Here is an 18149-nt window from a genome sequence, read left to right as displayed (position 1 = left end):
AGCAAGAAAGGAGATGATAGTTTTGTTTGCCAAAGATACAGACAAATGCTTGAGCAGCAGACCAAGATGTTTTTTTACAGTAAATCAAAAGCTTTATTACAAAATAAGCATGAGCATATCGCCTGGACATAGTTTCAGCAATAGATGCCAGTACACATCGATAGCCGATCTGGGTAAGCTCGCACACCACATTGTTAGCTTTCCTTCTGCAGAATTTGACCTCACATGATTAGAACCACGTCTTACATTGAATCAATCATTAGCTCATCGATGATTGAAGCCTCCCTGGAAATGGCGATTCAAAGCTAACATGAGCAGCTGAGTATCAGTTTCCACTTCAGTTCAAATGGCACCTAGTGGCTAGTGCCGTGGCCAGACTGATCGCCTCCTCCACTGCTGGCAATTTAGCTGTGAAAGCACTCCCTATGTGCTCTTGTCGTCCAGCCCAAGCAGCAACAACCATGCCCTGGTAATCACTGGCAACCACACTCGTCCCCCGTGGGTCTGTCCCACAGTCCCTGTCCACACTGAATTGAAGGACATCTTTTGTTGGTGGCTGCCGATTCTCCACAATCTCCCTGTCATCCTGCTTGTTCCTTTTAGACACTTGCATAGACTACGGAGCAGAACACAAAGCGCGATGTGCAATGTCAGCTGCTTTCAGGGGTCGCTCCCCTTCCGGCACTCTATTGCGCTGATGCCACAACACTACCCCATGGTTGCTATTTATATCCTCTTTTCTTCAAACAGTTTCCACAACTCATCCACCACATCGTTTGCCTCGCCAGCTGAACCTTCGTCCATTTCAGAAACAGATGCCCTTTATCTTCATCCAGCTGATGGCATAGGAGACACCGAGACAGCACTAATCATCAAGCAGCAGACCAAATATGTTTTGATCAAGTTCACAGTGACATGGATCTGCACCAGCTGTCTCACACATTTATGTATTTGTTTCATCAATATCTGGCTTTCTCAGAGATAATTAATTTTTTCTTCTCTGTACAGAGTAGGAGACGTCCTTTTGAGTTGCAGCAAAGTTTATCGACTCCCACATGGGATAGAGACGAGTGAAGGGCACCAACCGCAGATGAAATGTCTTCTTTGGCAAACAAATTTGACCCATCTAAGTGCCTTGACAGAAGAACAAAAGAAATCAGCGCTCCAAACCTGTCTGTACAACAAACCCCTGATACAAGGTCTTCAATTCAGCAGCCAGGTCTCCCCTGCCCATCTTATGCAAATCTTTTGCCACCTTAACATAAGAAGAATGGTCAGGCCTGAGACCCATCATCATCAACTCGTACAGGACCCTTCCAGCCTCGACGGTCCTACCTGACTTCCGGAACAGCTTGGCGAGCAAGCTGTAGTTCCTGTTGACAGAGCACCTGTCCCTGGTGCTCATAGCCCTGACATACTCGCAAGCATCTTCCATTCTCCCGGTACAGAAGTACCCTTTGATGAAGGCAGTGTGAATTGTAATCCTTGGCGTCAGCTTTTCCAAGAACATCTGGTCGAGAATCCGCCTCGCCGAATCCATCTTTCCCGCTTTACAGGCGTGGCACGCGAGGATCTCGTAAGTCAGCGAGTTCGGGACACCGTCGTGTTCAGGCCTTTCCATGGCCTCGACGAGGTCGCACGCTTCGGTGGCCCTTCCGTTCTTGAGCAGGCACCCGAGGAGGTAGTTCCAGGAGTTGGAATTTGGGTCGCATTTCCCCTTCCTCATTTCGTCGAACACCTCTCGGGCGCCCTGGAAATCTCCGGCCCTGCACTTGGCAGCCAGGAGGACGTTGTAGTAGCTCGCCCTCCTCGCCGTCTCCTCGATCACCCACACGGCCGCGTCGAACTCGCCGGCCGATGCCAGGGCCTTGACCAGCGAGAACACGCCGGACGCGCGGCACGGCCCGCCGGTGGCGTCCAAGGTTTGTAGGGTCGCCTTCGCCGCGCCATCCACGCTGCTCCCGGAGGAGGACGCCCTCAGGAACGCGAACGCCTGCTCGGTGAGGGAGAGGCGCCGCTCCGAGACACGCGCGAGGGCGCGGGCCATGGCCGGGTAGTCGGCCAGCCTGCCGGCGTTCTCGACGAGCAGGTTGTGGGCGCGGGCGCTCGGGGAGACGCCTCTGTGCTGGGAGAGCCAGGCGAAGAAGCGGCACGCGGGGACGCCGCGCTCCGTGAGCGCCCGGAGGGTGTCCGACACGACGGCGTCCGAGAGGGGCGGGTCGAGGCGGTCGAGGTCGGCCTCCAGGCTGCTGATCCCGACACCGCCGCCACCGGCCGCGGCGACGAGGGTAGCGATCGCATTTGACGTGGCGGCGGTGTCGCTGCTGCGTCGAACCGCGGATTTCGAGGAGAAGGCTTCGCCGCCGGCGGGAAGGATGCGGAGGACACGGCGGAGCCACATGAGAGACCAGCGGAAAACGAACCGAGAGCGAAGTGGCGGCCGCCAAGGACAAGGAAGTCCCATGGGAAGCCGTCTTTTGTTTCAAAGTTTTTTTCTCCACTGTTTAGACCATCTCCAGCCCATGGAAATTTTGCGTTTCGGCCCATCCCATCAAGTGGAGACACAAGGAACACTTCCGTTTGGTTGTATGCACGTTGAGGAGAATTGTGGTTAATTAAACTAGTTCAATCACAATCAGCTCTAACTGTCTAATCATTCATATTCGTGACAAGGTTTACATGGAAAAGATGCGGCTCCGCGTTGTGATTCCATTCCCGTCATCGGTTCGTCGTTTCGTCGAGTGTTTCGAAATCGGTTTCGTGTTCAACATATTTCAAACAACGTACAATATACTTGGAAGACGTAGATCTACTCGTATATGAATGTTAAAATAGAGAACTATATGAATACAAAAGTCGTGCACGACAGTGAGATGAAGCTACTCGTCGAATAAATTTTGAGACGCGCGAACGGTTGCGAAGAATTTGACTAAATTCGGCAAAAAAAACTTCAAATAGGACATGAAATTGCCATTCAAATACTCCATGAAACCAAAAACCATTCACCTTTTTCGTGTTCAACATATTTCAAACAAACCCACCATTTTGTAGATCGGGAGGGATCGAAATGATGCAGATTAGTGCCAAGGTTAGTAGAGGGGCTAGTATGCGGGCCCACCTTTGCGCTCGCACGAGTCTGGCCTCGGAAACTTTCCTCTTGAAACAATTTTTTGGCTGGTTTAAAATTTCTGTGATGCACAATTTTTTTAGCCCATGGGTAACCAAATGGGCTATTTTCGTTTTCCCCCTATGCGAGAAACGCCATTGTGACCAACCAAACATGCCCTAGGACTATTCACAATCCGAGTATCATAGCTAGTATCATACACTACATGCATTCAAAAAAAGTTGATGTGTCATACCAATTAATAATGAAACATATGATAGTGATATCATGGGTAGATACCGTATCATAACCGTAGAACTAGAAATATTAATGTCAAATAAATCTTGTACATATTTTGTATTAAGATTTTAGAAATCATACATGATACTACTACATGTTACTATGCATTGTGAAGATAGTATCAAGCACTACTATCATATATGCATGATACTACTAAGGAATAAACCCCATTGTGACTGGTCTAAAGCGCGCGAATAAACCGCCGGATCAAGCGTTTGAGGGCCTACCGCTTTTCGGCGCGTCTGTTCCAAACATAAATTTAAGAAATTTCAATGCGTATGGAAAATATTAGAATTTATTCAAATTTGTTATATATTACAATGATTTGAATGAAATTTGACTAAATTTAAACTAAAATAACTAAGAAGAAGTTGTTGTCCCCGTCGATGGGCGGCTTGCCGCAAGGGTCGGCTGGCTCGTCCTTCATCGCGCTGTTGGAACCAACTTCGTCGTCGTTGCTTGTGAGGTTGACGAGCGGCATGCAGTTGTCGTAGATGGAGATGGCGATCACGTTCTCAATGTTGCCCTCCCATGCGCTGGTGTCGTTCAGCGACGACATGTACGCCGCGTTAAACCTCGATGTGTCATCAGGTTCGTCGCTGCTTGCGACAAGGCGATGTTGGCGGAGGGGCGTCGTCACCTCATCCTCTTCCTCATTCACCCCCGACTTGACCAAAGGTAGGCAACAGGTTAAACCCCGCGTGCGGTGTGCATGCCTCCACGTCAAGGACAAGGCAGGCCCACCACGCGGGTTTTCGTTCTGTCCATCCCCCGCATCACCTCCCTGTGTAGTGGGGATAGGCTCATGGTGCCGTACACCGTATTAGGCTTGGCCTGATGCAAGTATACTTTGGGACGCACAGCTAGGGGAGCTCAAACATCCGGCGTGGGGGACGCAGTGAACTTGTAAGAGCATCTCCAGCCGTTTGGGCTCCCCATGCCCAAATCCGGCGATATTGTCGTCCGGATTGGAGGAAAATTTGGCCTGGGGAGGCCGCGAGCCCAGGATGGATGTAACGGACTTCGGCGAATTCAGACAAAATTGGCGAGTTCGTTCAAATATAAGCGAAATTTAATGACATTTAACATATAGAGGCGAGTTCGTACATAAATAGGCCGAATTCGTACATATATTTGAATTCGGCTATTGGCAACTAAACTAAAACTAAATAGCAGCCTACTACATGCCGAAATGGCGGTAGAAGGACGTGTAGTCGCCGCCGTCGTCGTCGTCGCTCGAGCCGGCGTTGTCCTGGGGCGGCGGAGCCTCGTACCAGCGGCTCGTGCCTCGGCCGGCGTCGCCGGTGCGTGGCGGCGACGGAAGGTACATGTCGTCGCCGTCGCTGCTCTCCTCGAGCTTCACCACCTCCCTGGGCGCGGCGTTCCTAGCGGCGGATGGTGCGGCGGCGCGAATGGCGAGTTGACGCGCGGCGGCCAGATCCAGCAGTCGTCGCTGCTGCTCCGCCTCCTCGCGCTCCCAGTCACGCCTGGACCAGTCCAGTGCGGTGTCGTCCGCGCGCTTCTCCTCCTCCATGTCCTTGAGCGACCTCGCGATCGCCTCCGCCATCGCGGCGTCCTCCGCGCGCTTCGCCTCCTCCTCGGCGAGCTGGCTTGCGGCGGCCTCTTTCTTTGTCTTCTTCCGGCCGCTCTGCGGAGCGGAAGGCTGGTCGCGGATGACGAGGGCGCCGCTGCTGCGCCCTCTAGTCGGCGGTGGCGACGCCGCTTCCTTCTTGACGGTCGCCCACTCCTGCTTGACGGTGGGCGCCGTCGACCCGCCGGACCTGGACGCCGACCGCGAGCCAGACGACGAGGAGGATGATACCATCCTCCTCGGCATCCACGAACTACCGTGTCGGCGCGACACGGTAGGCGCCACCGACGGCGGCATCCCCAGGACGGGGAAGTTCCCGGCCTCGATGTGCGCGAGCACATTTTCGAGGGTGCGTTCAGGCGCGGTCCACCATCGGTGGCGGCCAGCGGCGTTATTCCTTGCCGGAGGAGGAGGAGGGCCGTCGTACGACCGGATTTCGCGTTCATACCTGCGCCGGAAGAACGCGATCCACGATTCGCGGTTCTCGGGGTAGAAACGCGGATCCGCGCGCTGCTCGTCACTGAGAGTGGCGAGCACCTCGTTGATCGCCGTTTCGAGTGCGCCCCCCCCCGTTGGTGGCGGCGGGATCGGCACGCCGCCTGCGCTCAGCCTCCATCCCCCCGGTGCGCGGAAGTCCGGCGGCGCCGGGTAGCCCGCCGCGTGGAGGAGTCGTCCCTCCCATTGGTGGAGAGAGTGGCGGCCGAAGCCGTTGTTGGCCGCACCGTCGTTCGCCATTACTACCTCTTCGAGTTCGGGGGAAGATTTGGTGGAATGCGAGAGAGAGGAGAGGTGAATGCGAGGCAGACGCGGTAGTTCGGCGATAAATAGAGGTAGGCGCGCGTGATACCGAGGCGACGACATTAACTTGCCGCGTGGAAGCTACGCGGCCGGCGAATGCTGACCGACGGCAGGCTTTTACAGCGCGCGGAAGACGATGCGATGAGGACAACGATCGGTGTCTCTCGCCGACAAGTTGGGGCCACCAGACGCGCGGGAAGTTTCCTCGCCCTTTCGCGCGCTTTTGTTTCGTCCGGAGTCCCCGAGAGCTCCCCGGGGGGCCGGGATGGCGTGGGATCGCCAGATGAATTTAGGCCCAAATCCGGACGAAAACGAGGAACCGGGGGCGCGACTGGACCGAATTACGCCGTCCGGATTGGAAAAACGTCCATCGGGAGCCTAGTGGAGATGCTCTAAGAGCATTCCAGCATTCCACCGGGTGCTATTTGTCTAGGTTTATTTGCAGTTTGTGCGCAATGTGCTTTTGATTTTCCTGGTGTTCCAAGTACCCCTGCGACTGGCAGCTTTTTTTGTGGGGAGTGGGGATAAGGAGAAACAAAGCTTGTTTTCAAGGGATTTTCCCAAGTGAACTTACATCTGTGTTACAATCAGTTGACAAATGGGCTGGTTTACATAGCCTCTGAGGATGCATATCGAGGAATGAAGCAAAAGGATACCTTCATGCTGCTTTGGTCAAAAAGATGCCCTGTTCTCAAAAAATCAGGGAGTGTTCATTCTTTAAAAAAAGGTAATTAGCTGGTTAGGAAAACAGGCACTGCAAACTTTAAATTTCAGCTCTGAATGAAGCAGCCAGGTCTGAAAAATCTGGAAAAGGCCAAGACAAACACAAACTTTATGCACCACATAGCTGTCAGCAATGTCTCTAGAGGCTGCAGAGAACTCACAACGAGCATTATTTCAGGCTATCCTGGTTATCCATAAATCAGTACTGCTATTCAATCTACATCAAGTCGCTAATTACATGAAGTCATTCCATTTCCAAGGCCATGGTGTTCTCTTAGTAACTTAGCTCATCAATTTCTCAATCTCAAACTTCTCACTACCAGATCCAAAATCTACAATGTCTAAATTAACATAAACACTGGACGAGTTCTTTTTACAATGAATCAGTACCCAGTCCTTAGTGTACACCACCACCTACAGGCTACAACCATAGCAGATAACTGCCTCTCAACATCAAGATATACACATTTACAGCTAAACTGAGAACCAAGGATCGATCGAGCCACAGAGGAGCATGATCTGGCTGAAGATTCAAAAGTTCTGTAAGGCTGCCATCATGCACCTGTATTCTGATTCTGGCCAGCAAGGATGAGAGAAATCTCCAAACCTCGGCTAAAAGCCTGGTTAAACAATAGTCGCGTCTGGAAGGTGGAAATGAAGGGAAACCACGAGCAAATGGCTATGGGTACAAAGATGATCATTCCCATGCCGGCATCATACAGTCGACCCAGAGAGCGCACTGTTTTCCACAAACCTAGCCTTTTCACTATGGGTTTCCATGCAACAGCAATCTGTATAAGCAAAAACGAAGTTATAGTGGTTAGCAAGAAACTGTTGTACTTAAAAACATGGAAGTTGACGATGTTCGAAACAGTTGAATGGTACTGTACTAAGGATTGTCAACTCAAAAGAAAACTAACAGTGAACAAACAAACACAAACACTGTTTTCTTATTTTGCAAAGGAAAATCAACATGAAAGACATAAGATAAATCCTGTGTTAACATCCTATGAACCTTTTTATTTGCTATGCAGCATTAGTGATATCATTATCAAGTTCAATTTGTACAGTAACCAACTATCCAGATAAAATGCATGGCACCAAAGTTTCCACAGGAAACTCACCGAAAGAATTCCCCATCCAGTAGGCACATATGCCAGAATGGAAGCAAGTACATCTGTAAAACTAAGGCGTGTTGACACAATTGCCACAATCAAACCTGCCAAAACCACTAATAGGGCAATACTTTTGACAAGACGCAGTAGCAGTTGGAAATGAACCATGGCCTTGGGGTTTAAACTGAATACCTGCATATCAATACAGAAAGTACACAGGTGAACAACTCAAGCAGTAGAAAACCAAGATGACTTAGTTAACATTACATCATGAATCCACATACCATGAGGAGGACAAAAAGCCCTCCAAGCACAGCCCAGGATACCCAATATACCTGCAGTCCCAAGGCAATGATATTTACAATTCTTGATAAATTAAACCAAGACATACATGCAATTAATTCAGTAGGGCTCTCCCCTACCGTTCTAAATAAAAGAAAACAGCAATTGAAGACATACTTCCCCATATCTATCTAACAATATATAGACTAAACAATTTCTAATGGTCAAAAGGCCAACACTACAGTGAACTACAGGAAAAACAGATTCATAGGTAAGCTTAGGCTATGTACGTAACAGAAATTAAATAAAACATTAGTGTAACAAAGAAAAGATCTCGTTCAAGCTAATAATATAGCCAGGCATGGTGTTAGTGATGTTTTCAGGCCGTTAATACAACCAAAACTAGCAAACGAACGGCAAAGCTTAACTTTCCCAACAAAGATCAATTAGGTTCACAGGGTCACAATTAGGTTATGTAAATGCCAACCAGTTTCAACATGATATGCAAAATGAAAATAATTAAATGTTAAATGTATGATCAAAGTACGAGTGGAAGTTAACAGCATATAGAAATGATGTCTGTCTTGGAAAGTGTTTTAACTTTAGAACGTCAAATTTCACATTCTATTGTCACTAGATTGCATGTAAACAATCAGATGAGTGCTGAAACACTAGCGTACCAATAATGCTGTACTTGGTTCGCTTGCATCCATATGGTAAACAACTCCATACTGGAAAATGAAAAATCTTAAACTAAGTATAGTCTCCAGTATCCTCCCACGAAAAGTCTGGATATGTCCCTGAAAAGAAATGTTTGGAAATGATTTATACTCAACACAATCTTGCCAAAATTTGCAGCTAATATTTAGAGCTTAGAATTCCAAATAAATTATGCATTCTAAATCAAATAAAGAACAAAAGATTAACAAACTTGGAGTTCATTATTTTCTTCAACCGTGTATTATTCATTGTGAAAAAAGAGCACCAGCGTTGAGGAAGCTCAACTACAGTCCAAGAAAGCACCAAAGCAGAGCAGGGCAAACAAAGGCAGAATTTGACATAGTATTACTTATTAAACAAGTGAAAGATAAAGTGAGCTTATTAAAGGCTAGAAGGGTGGACTACTGAAACATCTATGTACGAATTCAAAAGCATAAGCCTCATGGTTCTTAGATAGTCTTATTCAAAGAAAATAAACGTGATGGAAGAGAGCACCAGTACTCACAGCTGTAGAGGAGCTCCAAATAAGAGGGTAAACAAGTCAGAATTTGACATAGTAGCAAGGAAGCCAAAAGAAAAAAAAAAAGGAACTTATTTAAGACAAAAATTGTTGACTCAACATCTATGTAAGAACTCAAAACCATAAACCAAAGGTTTCACAGCACATGACAATAGGTCCTCATGACATCATCAGGCTGCTACATGATAATAGGGTATTTGTAAGAACAAAGTTAAGTTTTTGACTAACTCTGTATGCTTATCAGGTTACAGTCCACACAATCTTGTAATTAAAATAAAATCCAGGTTTTGACATAAGTACACAGCAGACAGATGACATGACAGATCATTTGAGACTTTAGAGGTTAATCAAATACTGATTCAGTTACCAGTTCTTCATCCCACCAGGCTTCCCAGCTTTCCTCTCCTTTAACCCCAATACCACCCCGGTAAAATAGCCAGTTTGTCCAGTCTCTGAAATCCTCAACAACCCTAAAAGAGAAAGGGAGAGGCAGAGTTTATCTTCACCCTCGCATTTTAAAGTGATAAGTGAGAGTAAAACATACAGAGAATGCTTAGTGGCTTACTTCTGCCATTCAAATCCAGATGGGTTGAAAACATACGGAGCAAAAAGCCACGAAAGCGCCATAAACCAGCTACTTATGGATAGTAAAATATAGCCAACTGCACCACCATCGTTAAACCCATAAGCTAGAAAGATCACCAACAAGAGTGCAACCTCCAACCTACAAAAAAGAACAATAATATTGGCCTGGATAATACTGAGATTGCACATATAATCTTGAAAGTAACATCAAGTGGCAACAAACCCTTTCACGAAATGGCTTCTGGAATAAAGACGGTAATTCTCAGCAAACTTAATATGCCGCACCACGAAACCCCTACCAGTTGCCCTATACTGGTAATAAATAAGAAATATATAGTATTAGTATTAGTGTGAAATTCTCAACACCAAAACAAATTGTGCAGAGAAATTAAGTAATTGATAACATTAATTCGAGAAAGGCCTTACCTTTGCGCCCCCATGTAGTATTGTGCGACCGAAGTAGTGAGTCCTTGTTCCAAGAGAGAAAGTGAAAAACACAGAACATAGCTGGAACTGCATTGTAATGAAGTTGACAAAAGCCTGCAACCAGACATTCAGATAAGACTTTACAAAGAAGAGTGGCTATTCATGCACCAAGCTAACAAATAGCACAAACGTTAGAACACCAGAAATATAAGCTCATCTCAACAGAACTATTGACGCTAGATTTGAACCCAAAGGAATATGTAAAGTCATGGCTGTTCTATATATAAACAGTTCCTTTTACTTTTTATTGAAAATACTTTTCCAGACTAGATACGGTAATAAACCAACGATAAATACTACTCCCTTCGTTCGAAATTAAGTGCCGCATATTTGTCTCACATGTATCTACACACTAAAACACGTCTAGATACGTACGAATCTAGACAAATCTGCAACACTTATTTTGGAATATAGGAAGTAGTGCATAAGTTCTTAGGTTAAGCCAGAAGTCCAGATTTCTTCAAGAAAATACCGTCAAGACACCAGCTTCCAAGATGAGACCTAGAATCATGGGAATAGCAGTAAACACACCAATCTGGAAAAGAAATTGTGTGTTCAGAGCCACGGTCAGGGCTTTATTCTGCATAATATCCGCCCTATTTTGAATTGATTCTCCAACACCAGATAAAGCCTAAACATAAATAACATTAAAAAGCATGTCAGAAAAAAGGTGATGGCATGGAGGGAGTACATGCCTAGGAAGCAGTAATAGAAGTAATTAATAGCATAGCAATGATGCACTGTATCGGTGTCTAAGAAACTGGAACAGCAGTAGCTAATAGCATAGCAATGATACATTTCATACAATAAAAACAATATGCCATGGAGTCATCAAGAAACAAGGTTTGACAATTACATACAAGTGGATTGACATGATAAAAAAAGGCTTGTCTGAGATTCTTGCACGAAGATCATACAGCAAAAGATAGATGAATGGATATTCAAACTTACCAGATAGGTTTTTCCATAGAGAAATATGTACACAGTCAGTACAGTTAGCTGCAAAAGAATAAATGAATAAAGATCAGAAACTCTGAGGATGAAAGAAATAAATGATTGCAATATTTACATTTTATACACATTTCATCAATGCCATTCTCAATAATAAAACATAAGAAGATTAGGAGATAGCATCAAGCTTGATGAATAGATGAAATACCACTAGCAACTGCCACGATCTCCTTGGTTGCTACATAGATAACGTTTTGGAAATGGACACAATGCCAAATGCAAATATGGACAGTAAGAGTCATTGAATTGTGATATTATGAACATATGTGTCATTACAAATCTAACAGTACAAGTCTAACTAAATAATTTTCAAAATTATATGAGTCAAAGTTAGAGTTTGACTGAACGCATCTTAGTCTTAGGACATCATCTATTTAGGAACAGGCTAATAGGAAACAGCGCTGGCAGAATAAATGTAACATACAGCATTAGGAAAAAGAATTACCATAGTACAGAAATAGAATCCAATAGTTGTCACATAAAAGGATAGCATCCTGAAAAAGTCAAAGAGCTGTCCAAGTCTGTATATATCTCGACTAAGCACTTGTTCACCGTTTCCTCCAGCAACTTTTCCTTCAAATAGTGCAATCTGGTTAAGCCCAACATCTCTTCCTTTCCCAACCTAGACAATGATGTCAAACATCAATACAATGTACACAAGACAGCAGTGCAGTGTATGCCAGCTAAATAAAGAATGGGGAATGTGTGCCTAAGAGCATCATACATAAAGTTGGGTGTGCAAATATTTGTAAATATATGCATGAAACACTTGTGTTGCTTGCTTCCCTGATGATACTGGCAATGAATGACTTTGATAAAGAGTTCATATTTCTCCAATTTAATCAGAACTGTAATATAGTCTCATAGTCTCCATCTAAAGACTATAACGCATTAGATTCAGGAAGCGGACTTTTGGCTCTCGGGTGCAACGCACCCCCATAGAATAAAAAAAATTAGTAATTTTAAAAAGTCAAAAAAATATTTGAATCTTCCTGAAAACCAAGGATGATTAAGTTTGTACTCGTAAAAAATATGTTTGGAAACGAAATGATTTCCATGGTCTCCAGGGCAAAAAAGACAAAATTATGACAAATATATAGTGAATAGTATCTGGTCATGGGGCGTTTCGAGTTTCTTTTTTTAACCCAGGATACAATAAAAGTAATTTCCTAGGGAAATATTTTGTTTCAAATACAATACCTGGTCATCTTTGATTCCCAATTTTTTTTGATTTTTTTGAACTTTTTTAAATATTTTATTTATTTTTCCAACTATAGGGGTGTGTGGCACCCGAGAGCCAATCTGCATTTCCCATTAGATTCGGCTCTATTAAATCTATCCTCACCAAATCCTGTAGCACAGTTTTATCCCACATACAGAAACAGAAGCGATGACTAAGAAAATCTAATATTAGCTTTTCTAGAAAGCTTCGTAGACAACTAACAACCTTTAATGTTTACATTGAATGAAATAACTAGAGATCAGCAGTTAACAGTAAAAACTAAATATGGTTGAAGAAAAACTAGACCTGAATATACTCATGATGAGTTATGTTCCCTTGACGCAACGTCGAGTTGAACCCTGAAATTCATAGATGGTGCATCAGTAAGAGGCTACAGCTCCATAGGTATTAATGTACAGAGTATTAAAAAATCTTCGAGCACGAAGAAGAAAACTGTGGAGATATGTAAAATAATTAAGGACCAACAATTGGACATATTGATGGCATATGAAAGACATCAAATTCTCCTAAAACAAGAGAAAAAAACACCAACATTATAAAACTAGTGGAATGCAAATAAAATATGGTGTTTACAGATGTGGGAACACATTGCCGATAATATCTAGATTACAAAATGACCTTGCGACACATCATTATTTACTTACAACTCATTTCACCAAAATGCTTTTCCATGAATAACCAGATTTTCAGCTAATAAAGCAAAAACAATGTTATATGTTTTCCTACACAAACATGACAATTCAAGCCAGAACATGAGGAGATATTCAAATAATTTCTAGACCAAAAAACAACGTATCATATATAAATGTGTAGAAAAACATAAAAATATTAAATATTTATCAAACAGTAACTAGTAGAGAGAATAATTATCAGCTAGCATGAGTAATCAGAAAGATAGAGCAGAATAATGCAATGATTCACTTGAAACCTAACCTAATCCAGTGTTCAACTTCCTAAATGAGAAACAGATTATGTAAAGAAGGTAACCATGTGTGACATCAAGATGACTCCGAAAATACTATTAGTAAAAGATACTAAACATGTACTCGGAAAATACTAGTAGTAAAAGTTATCTAGTTTTACCTGCAAATATATCCTCACTGATATTGATGATACGGGATGCCTTACTGATGCCCCCCCTCGTAATATGAAAAATTCTATCAAAAACATCTGGGTGACCATAATGCATTCTCACTCTGCAAAAAGCAAAAGATGTTAACAAGACGTAATTCTAGAAAACTCATGTAATATAGGAAACTACTATCATGTAAAAGCACTTACTTTAGTGGATTAGAAAGAACACGCTGTCCTAATGTTACAAAGCTAGTTTCCTGACTCGACATGAATGAGGCCAAGGAGGAAACACTACACAAGAGAAAATGTTAATTTGACTGAAATTTTACAGATGAAGTGAACCCGAGAAAATGCACAGCCAAAATATACTGAAAAAAGTTAACACCTTCCTGTGAAGACATGTTCCCTAACACCAAGAATTGAAGGTTTGAACTTGCCATGATCTTGAGAGAACTCCTCAAGCAGGTTTCTCATCTTGAGTGCCTCCTCAAAATAGTTGTCCTTCAATAGAAAAATCAAATCAACAATGATGGATAAAAACGGATGATGAATTTTTTACAGTGGTAGCCAAATCCTGAAACAGTGACAATATCAATAATGGGATGAACTATGTGTCTTATCATCCTTTCTCATAAAGACAAAGATGGCAAGCTTTATGAGAAACTACTTAGGTGTGTACGCATCAGAAACTGTGCACTGGAAAGTGAAGAAGTTGCAGCAAGTAAATATGTCTGGTAACAAGAAGTACAAAACAGTTGCCTCTATGTAAAACGGTAGGTGATGTACTGCACACAGCTTCATAAATGAGTACCTGATTCATATCAATAGTCTGTACAGCATTTCCACGAGTGAATATTACGGCATGATTTTGGTTTTCAGGTTTACCCTCCCCAAGCTTTGGATTGCCAGGCAACTTAACTGAATAAATTTCCTGCAACAGAAATTAATTTGGTGAGACTGAACCATGTTGAAATTTATAGTTGAAGATATTGACTTCCTTAAGAATGCAACTGTCAGGATACTATAGTGGTGCCAGTATAAATAAGTTTATTGTCATCAAGTATAAGGATATGAGAACTGCACTCAACGGACCAGAACAATCTTCAGGAACTAACATACTGTAGCCATTAAAGGTGTGACAAGGGAAAAGAACAGTTGAAACCCAAGATGACTGTTCTTAAAAGTTAAAACAGTGCTTCAGAAACTCGATAAAGCATTAGACAGGAGGAAAGGCATCGAAAGCCAATTGCCACTACTAACCTTGTCTTTTCCATGGATGTCAGCTTTAACAAGCTTCGAGTAATACTCAGTGCTAGGCTTTCCATTCTTAATGCTCTCGACAACATCAATGTAAGCAATTCTGAGAGCTTCGTTACTGAGAGAAAAAGTTAGAGATGATGTACCGGTGTAGCACTATATAATCCACACAAAAGGGGAAAAAAAAACTAACCAGCTCGATCACTGATTTTAAGAACAGGAACATCGCTTAATTTAGTACTATGAAAGAAGAGATAATTCTAAGTTATAAAGCTAAGAGCACCTTTGCATTAGAAGGGCTATATCGGCAGCTTCTTGTTTCCCTTCTCCTTTCTGTAATCCATAAATTTGGCAGGTTACCACGTATGTAAACTTCAAATCAGCCTGTGCGCGTGCTTCAGGGGAGTACTCAAAATGTGTGTCAGCCAGACCAGCCATATCAAATGCAGATTCGAGGTCTAGCAAAGAAACACATCAGAAAAGGATGTTACATGCACTTGGTTAAATACAGAGTTTATGTGTTCCACAAGGAAGCTAGAAGAAATACCTTCAGAATGCATTCTCTCCAGATAACTTTGCAACATAAGGGCCTTCCTGTAATACATCATACCACGAACTGCAGAGCAAAAGTTCCAAAATATGGATACATACATAGGAAAAGTATTTCCAAAAGGAATGTACACAGAGAAGAACATAAGTTCCAAATTACAGCAAACCTGTTCGCGCTAAGGTCTGCCCACGGTAAGATGCCCAAAGGCGCAGTTCTAGTATGTCATTTGCACTGCTAAAAAGTTCAGACTCTGCTGCATTTTCATCCCTGTTGATGCGAGTAAGGAAGTTCTTCCATTCATCTGTATACAAAAGTTCACATCAGATTTATACAAGAATAATTATGACAACACACATACTTCGATGTTAACACAGAATATGCATCCTCTCTTCTACTCCCTCCGTTCTGAGAATAAGGTGCACGAGCTTTCCAAGATGTGTCTTCGACAAAGAATTAGTCCAGCATTAGAGGATTATTTGATGAAAAATGATATAATTAGAAAGTGTTTTTTGATAGGGATCCAATGATGTCATTTTTGTAACATAATCAGGATATTGTTGCTCAATTTTTTGGCCAAAGATTCGGCTTTGAAAGCATGTTCGCCTTATTCATAGGAACAGAGGGAGTAGCTAGCACGACATGGAAGATATCTAGTGCTACATCCCCATCCTGTACAGTGTACTACTGGATTCCCATGTATTCTTAGCCGTCAGATACAAATGAAGGGACTCGATCCACCTATGTAGCGCGTTAGTGAAAAGCACCCTGCACTTTCTATGAATCAAGTGGCTCTCCACACCCCAATCTGAAATAAAGCATCTGTTTTTCTCACCCTCCCTCCTCGGACTCACTCTCCACAGTTCTGCCCCTTCCCAGCCGGCCAGCCCCTCCCTCTCTCTTGAACTGCCCCCGCCTGCTGCCGCTTAGGAAGTTTGCGACCCCTGGTGCAACCACCTACTGCCCCCACCTTGGATCCATCTCTTCCCCAACCACGGCTGCTGGCTGCAAAACATGCCCCGACCGCCCCAGGTCTGTCAGCCATGACAACCGCATCTGCTGTAGCCTGTTGTCCCCCAATGATGCTTCCTTGGATTTGTACTTGCCACCCATTCAAAGTAGTAGCACATGTGTATTTCTACTAATTCTTTTGCTTCATTTTTCCGTTCAAAATATCAGATAATGTAAAGGACTGCAACGGTCTGACAAATAGCACATTGCCTGTACATCTCTTTGATTTGCGTAAGTGTTATGCAAGTAGTACTACATACATATTCTTGCTTGTACATAGCAATATTCTTTATAGTTTTTTGTTGTGCACAAATTTAGTACTTCCATGTTTTTTCGTGTACTCTTGCAACTAAATTCTTTGGAAAATGTGCATTCCACATTTATTCGCTGTACTACTACTTAGCTCAATACCAGGTGTGTTGATCAGATTCAACATTCAAAATTCAGAGAACTAAGGATTGGAAAGGGCAAAACCAAAATGTTGCATGACTATTGCAGAATAGATGAATAAAACGGCAGTTTTAGGGGCTTTAGTAAAAATGGCCAGAGGACTCCCCCACTGACAATGTGTGCCATTGGTTTCTGATTTAGATCATCTAGTGGGCATGGGTTGCCTGGGAACCTGGTAGTACATGATGTGGACATAGCACTAAATATCACCTCCACGAGATGGGAGCAGGACAGTTTCCTGGTTGGCTTAGTTTAGATGGTAGCACTCCAACAGGGAGGCCATGGCAGATGGGTGTATGCAATATTCAAGCTGATAAGGGAAACTGATCTCTTCCGATTTCAAAGGAACATGGTTTGACGAAGAAAACAAGGGGCTGTCTCAAACCTACCTATGCATCCGAAGCTGACCCCTTTTACGTAACTGTTACTTCCCCCATCCCAAATTAAGTGCGCATGTATCTAGACAAAGCCGAGTCACTTAATTTGGGACGGAGGAGTAGTAAATTTCACAATGGAAAGAAAGAACAAACCTGGATATATCTTCTGAAGATAAAATAGTGTACTTATACCATCTTCATTTCTTTTCTGGAGTTCAGCGATACTATAAAGCACAGTCTCTGAGTAATATGGAGTGAACACGCTACAAATAAAATGGCAAATATTAGAAGCACATAGTACAACTGAACTGGAAAAAAACTGAAGGACATGAGCCTCTCACATTCCCTGGAAACTATCATTCCAGTATAAAAATTCTCAATCCTCAAAAAGGCAAGTACATAATAATAATCCTCAAAAAGGAAAATGTGAAGGATTCAGTTCTAGTATCGTTGTATTGATTTTGCCTTTCCTCAATATATATACTTCACTGTCCACTACCCAGGCCTCCATCAAAACTTTTTTTTTTTTGCCAAACATCCTGGCTAATACATATCAAGATGCATGTTTGTGTAACCTAGTTACAAACTGATTGTTATACCAATTCATAGACAAATAGATATCTGCAAAGCTGACAGACAACAAGAATCTTCTAACACTCAAGTATCACTGCAACTGTAAGATACTCATATGTGTCATCACTCATCAGCAGGTTTTAAAGAAACCTCGGTGGAGACTTGTAGACAGTGTGAGCACATTAGTGTATATAAGTATATCTGCTCCAGATATTGCTGCCTAGACGGCTTACCGATACCCATTCAATGTATCATTCCAAAATTCAGTTTCACAGATAATTAGCTGATATGGCAATATTTGGTCCATTATTTTGACCGCTATGAACGGGTACGTAGATCCAGAAATTGGTGTAAAAATATTGAGAACAAAACTAGAGATA

General features: G+C 43.3%; 2 protein-coding genes across 2 annotated transcripts in view; both read right to left on the bottom strand.

The window, feature by feature from the left end:
- Positions 1-930: 930 nt before the first annotated feature.
- LOC124694470 (pentatricopeptide repeat-containing protein At5g61990, mitochondrial-like) lies at positions 931-2401 on the bottom strand. The gene has a single exon (XM_047227454.1). The coding sequence runs from the start codon at positions 2399-2401 to the stop codon at positions 1157-1159; it is 1245 nt and encodes a 414-aa protein (XP_047083410.1). The 3' UTR covers positions 931-1156.
- Positions 2402-6706: 4305 nt separating this feature from the next.
- Positions 6707-18149, bottom strand: part of LOC124701254 (callose synthase 9-like) — a 28656-nt gene continuing 17213 nt past the window's right edge. Inside the window, exons 31-51 of the mRNA XM_047233301.1 lie at positions 17350-17459; positions 15528-15662; positions 15359-15427; positions 15095-15269; positions 14815-14929; positions 14366-14485; positions 13940-14055; positions 13762-13845; positions 13564-13676; positions 12766-12818; positions 11683-11859; positions 11178-11225; positions 10699-10857; positions 10167-10280; positions 9964-10052; positions 9721-9879; positions 9523-9625; positions 8596-8715; positions 7918-7968; positions 7643-7825; positions 6707-7309 (exon numbers count right to left, since the gene is read on the bottom strand). Of these exons, the coding sequence (XP_047089257.1) occupies positions 7073-7309; positions 7643-7825; positions 7918-7968; positions 8596-8715; positions 9523-9625; positions 9721-9879; positions 9964-10052; positions 10167-10280; positions 10699-10857; positions 11178-11225; positions 11683-11859; positions 12766-12818; positions 13564-13676; positions 13762-13845; positions 13940-14055; positions 14366-14485; positions 14815-14929; positions 15095-15269; positions 15359-15427; positions 15528-15662; positions 17350-17459 (2530 nt within the window). The 3' untranslated portion in view covers positions 6707-7072. The remainder of the gene's footprint in view (positions 7310-7642; positions 7826-7917; positions 7969-8595; positions 8716-9522; positions 9626-9720; positions 9880-9963; positions 10053-10166; positions 10281-10698; positions 10858-11177; positions 11226-11682; positions 11860-12765; positions 12819-13563; positions 13677-13761; positions 13846-13939; positions 14056-14365; positions 14486-14814; positions 14930-15094; positions 15270-15358; positions 15428-15527; positions 15663-17349; positions 17460-18149) is intronic.

Source organism: Lolium rigidum, chromosome 3 (genome assembly GCF_022539505.1).
Source record: "Lolium rigidum isolate FL_2022 chromosome 3, APGP_CSIRO_Lrig_0.1, whole genome shotgun sequence".
Taxonomy (NCBI): domain Eukaryota; kingdom Viridiplantae; phylum Streptophyta; class Magnoliopsida; order Poales; family Poaceae; genus Lolium; species Lolium rigidum.
This window is presented reverse-complemented; position numbering and strand designations above follow the sequence as displayed.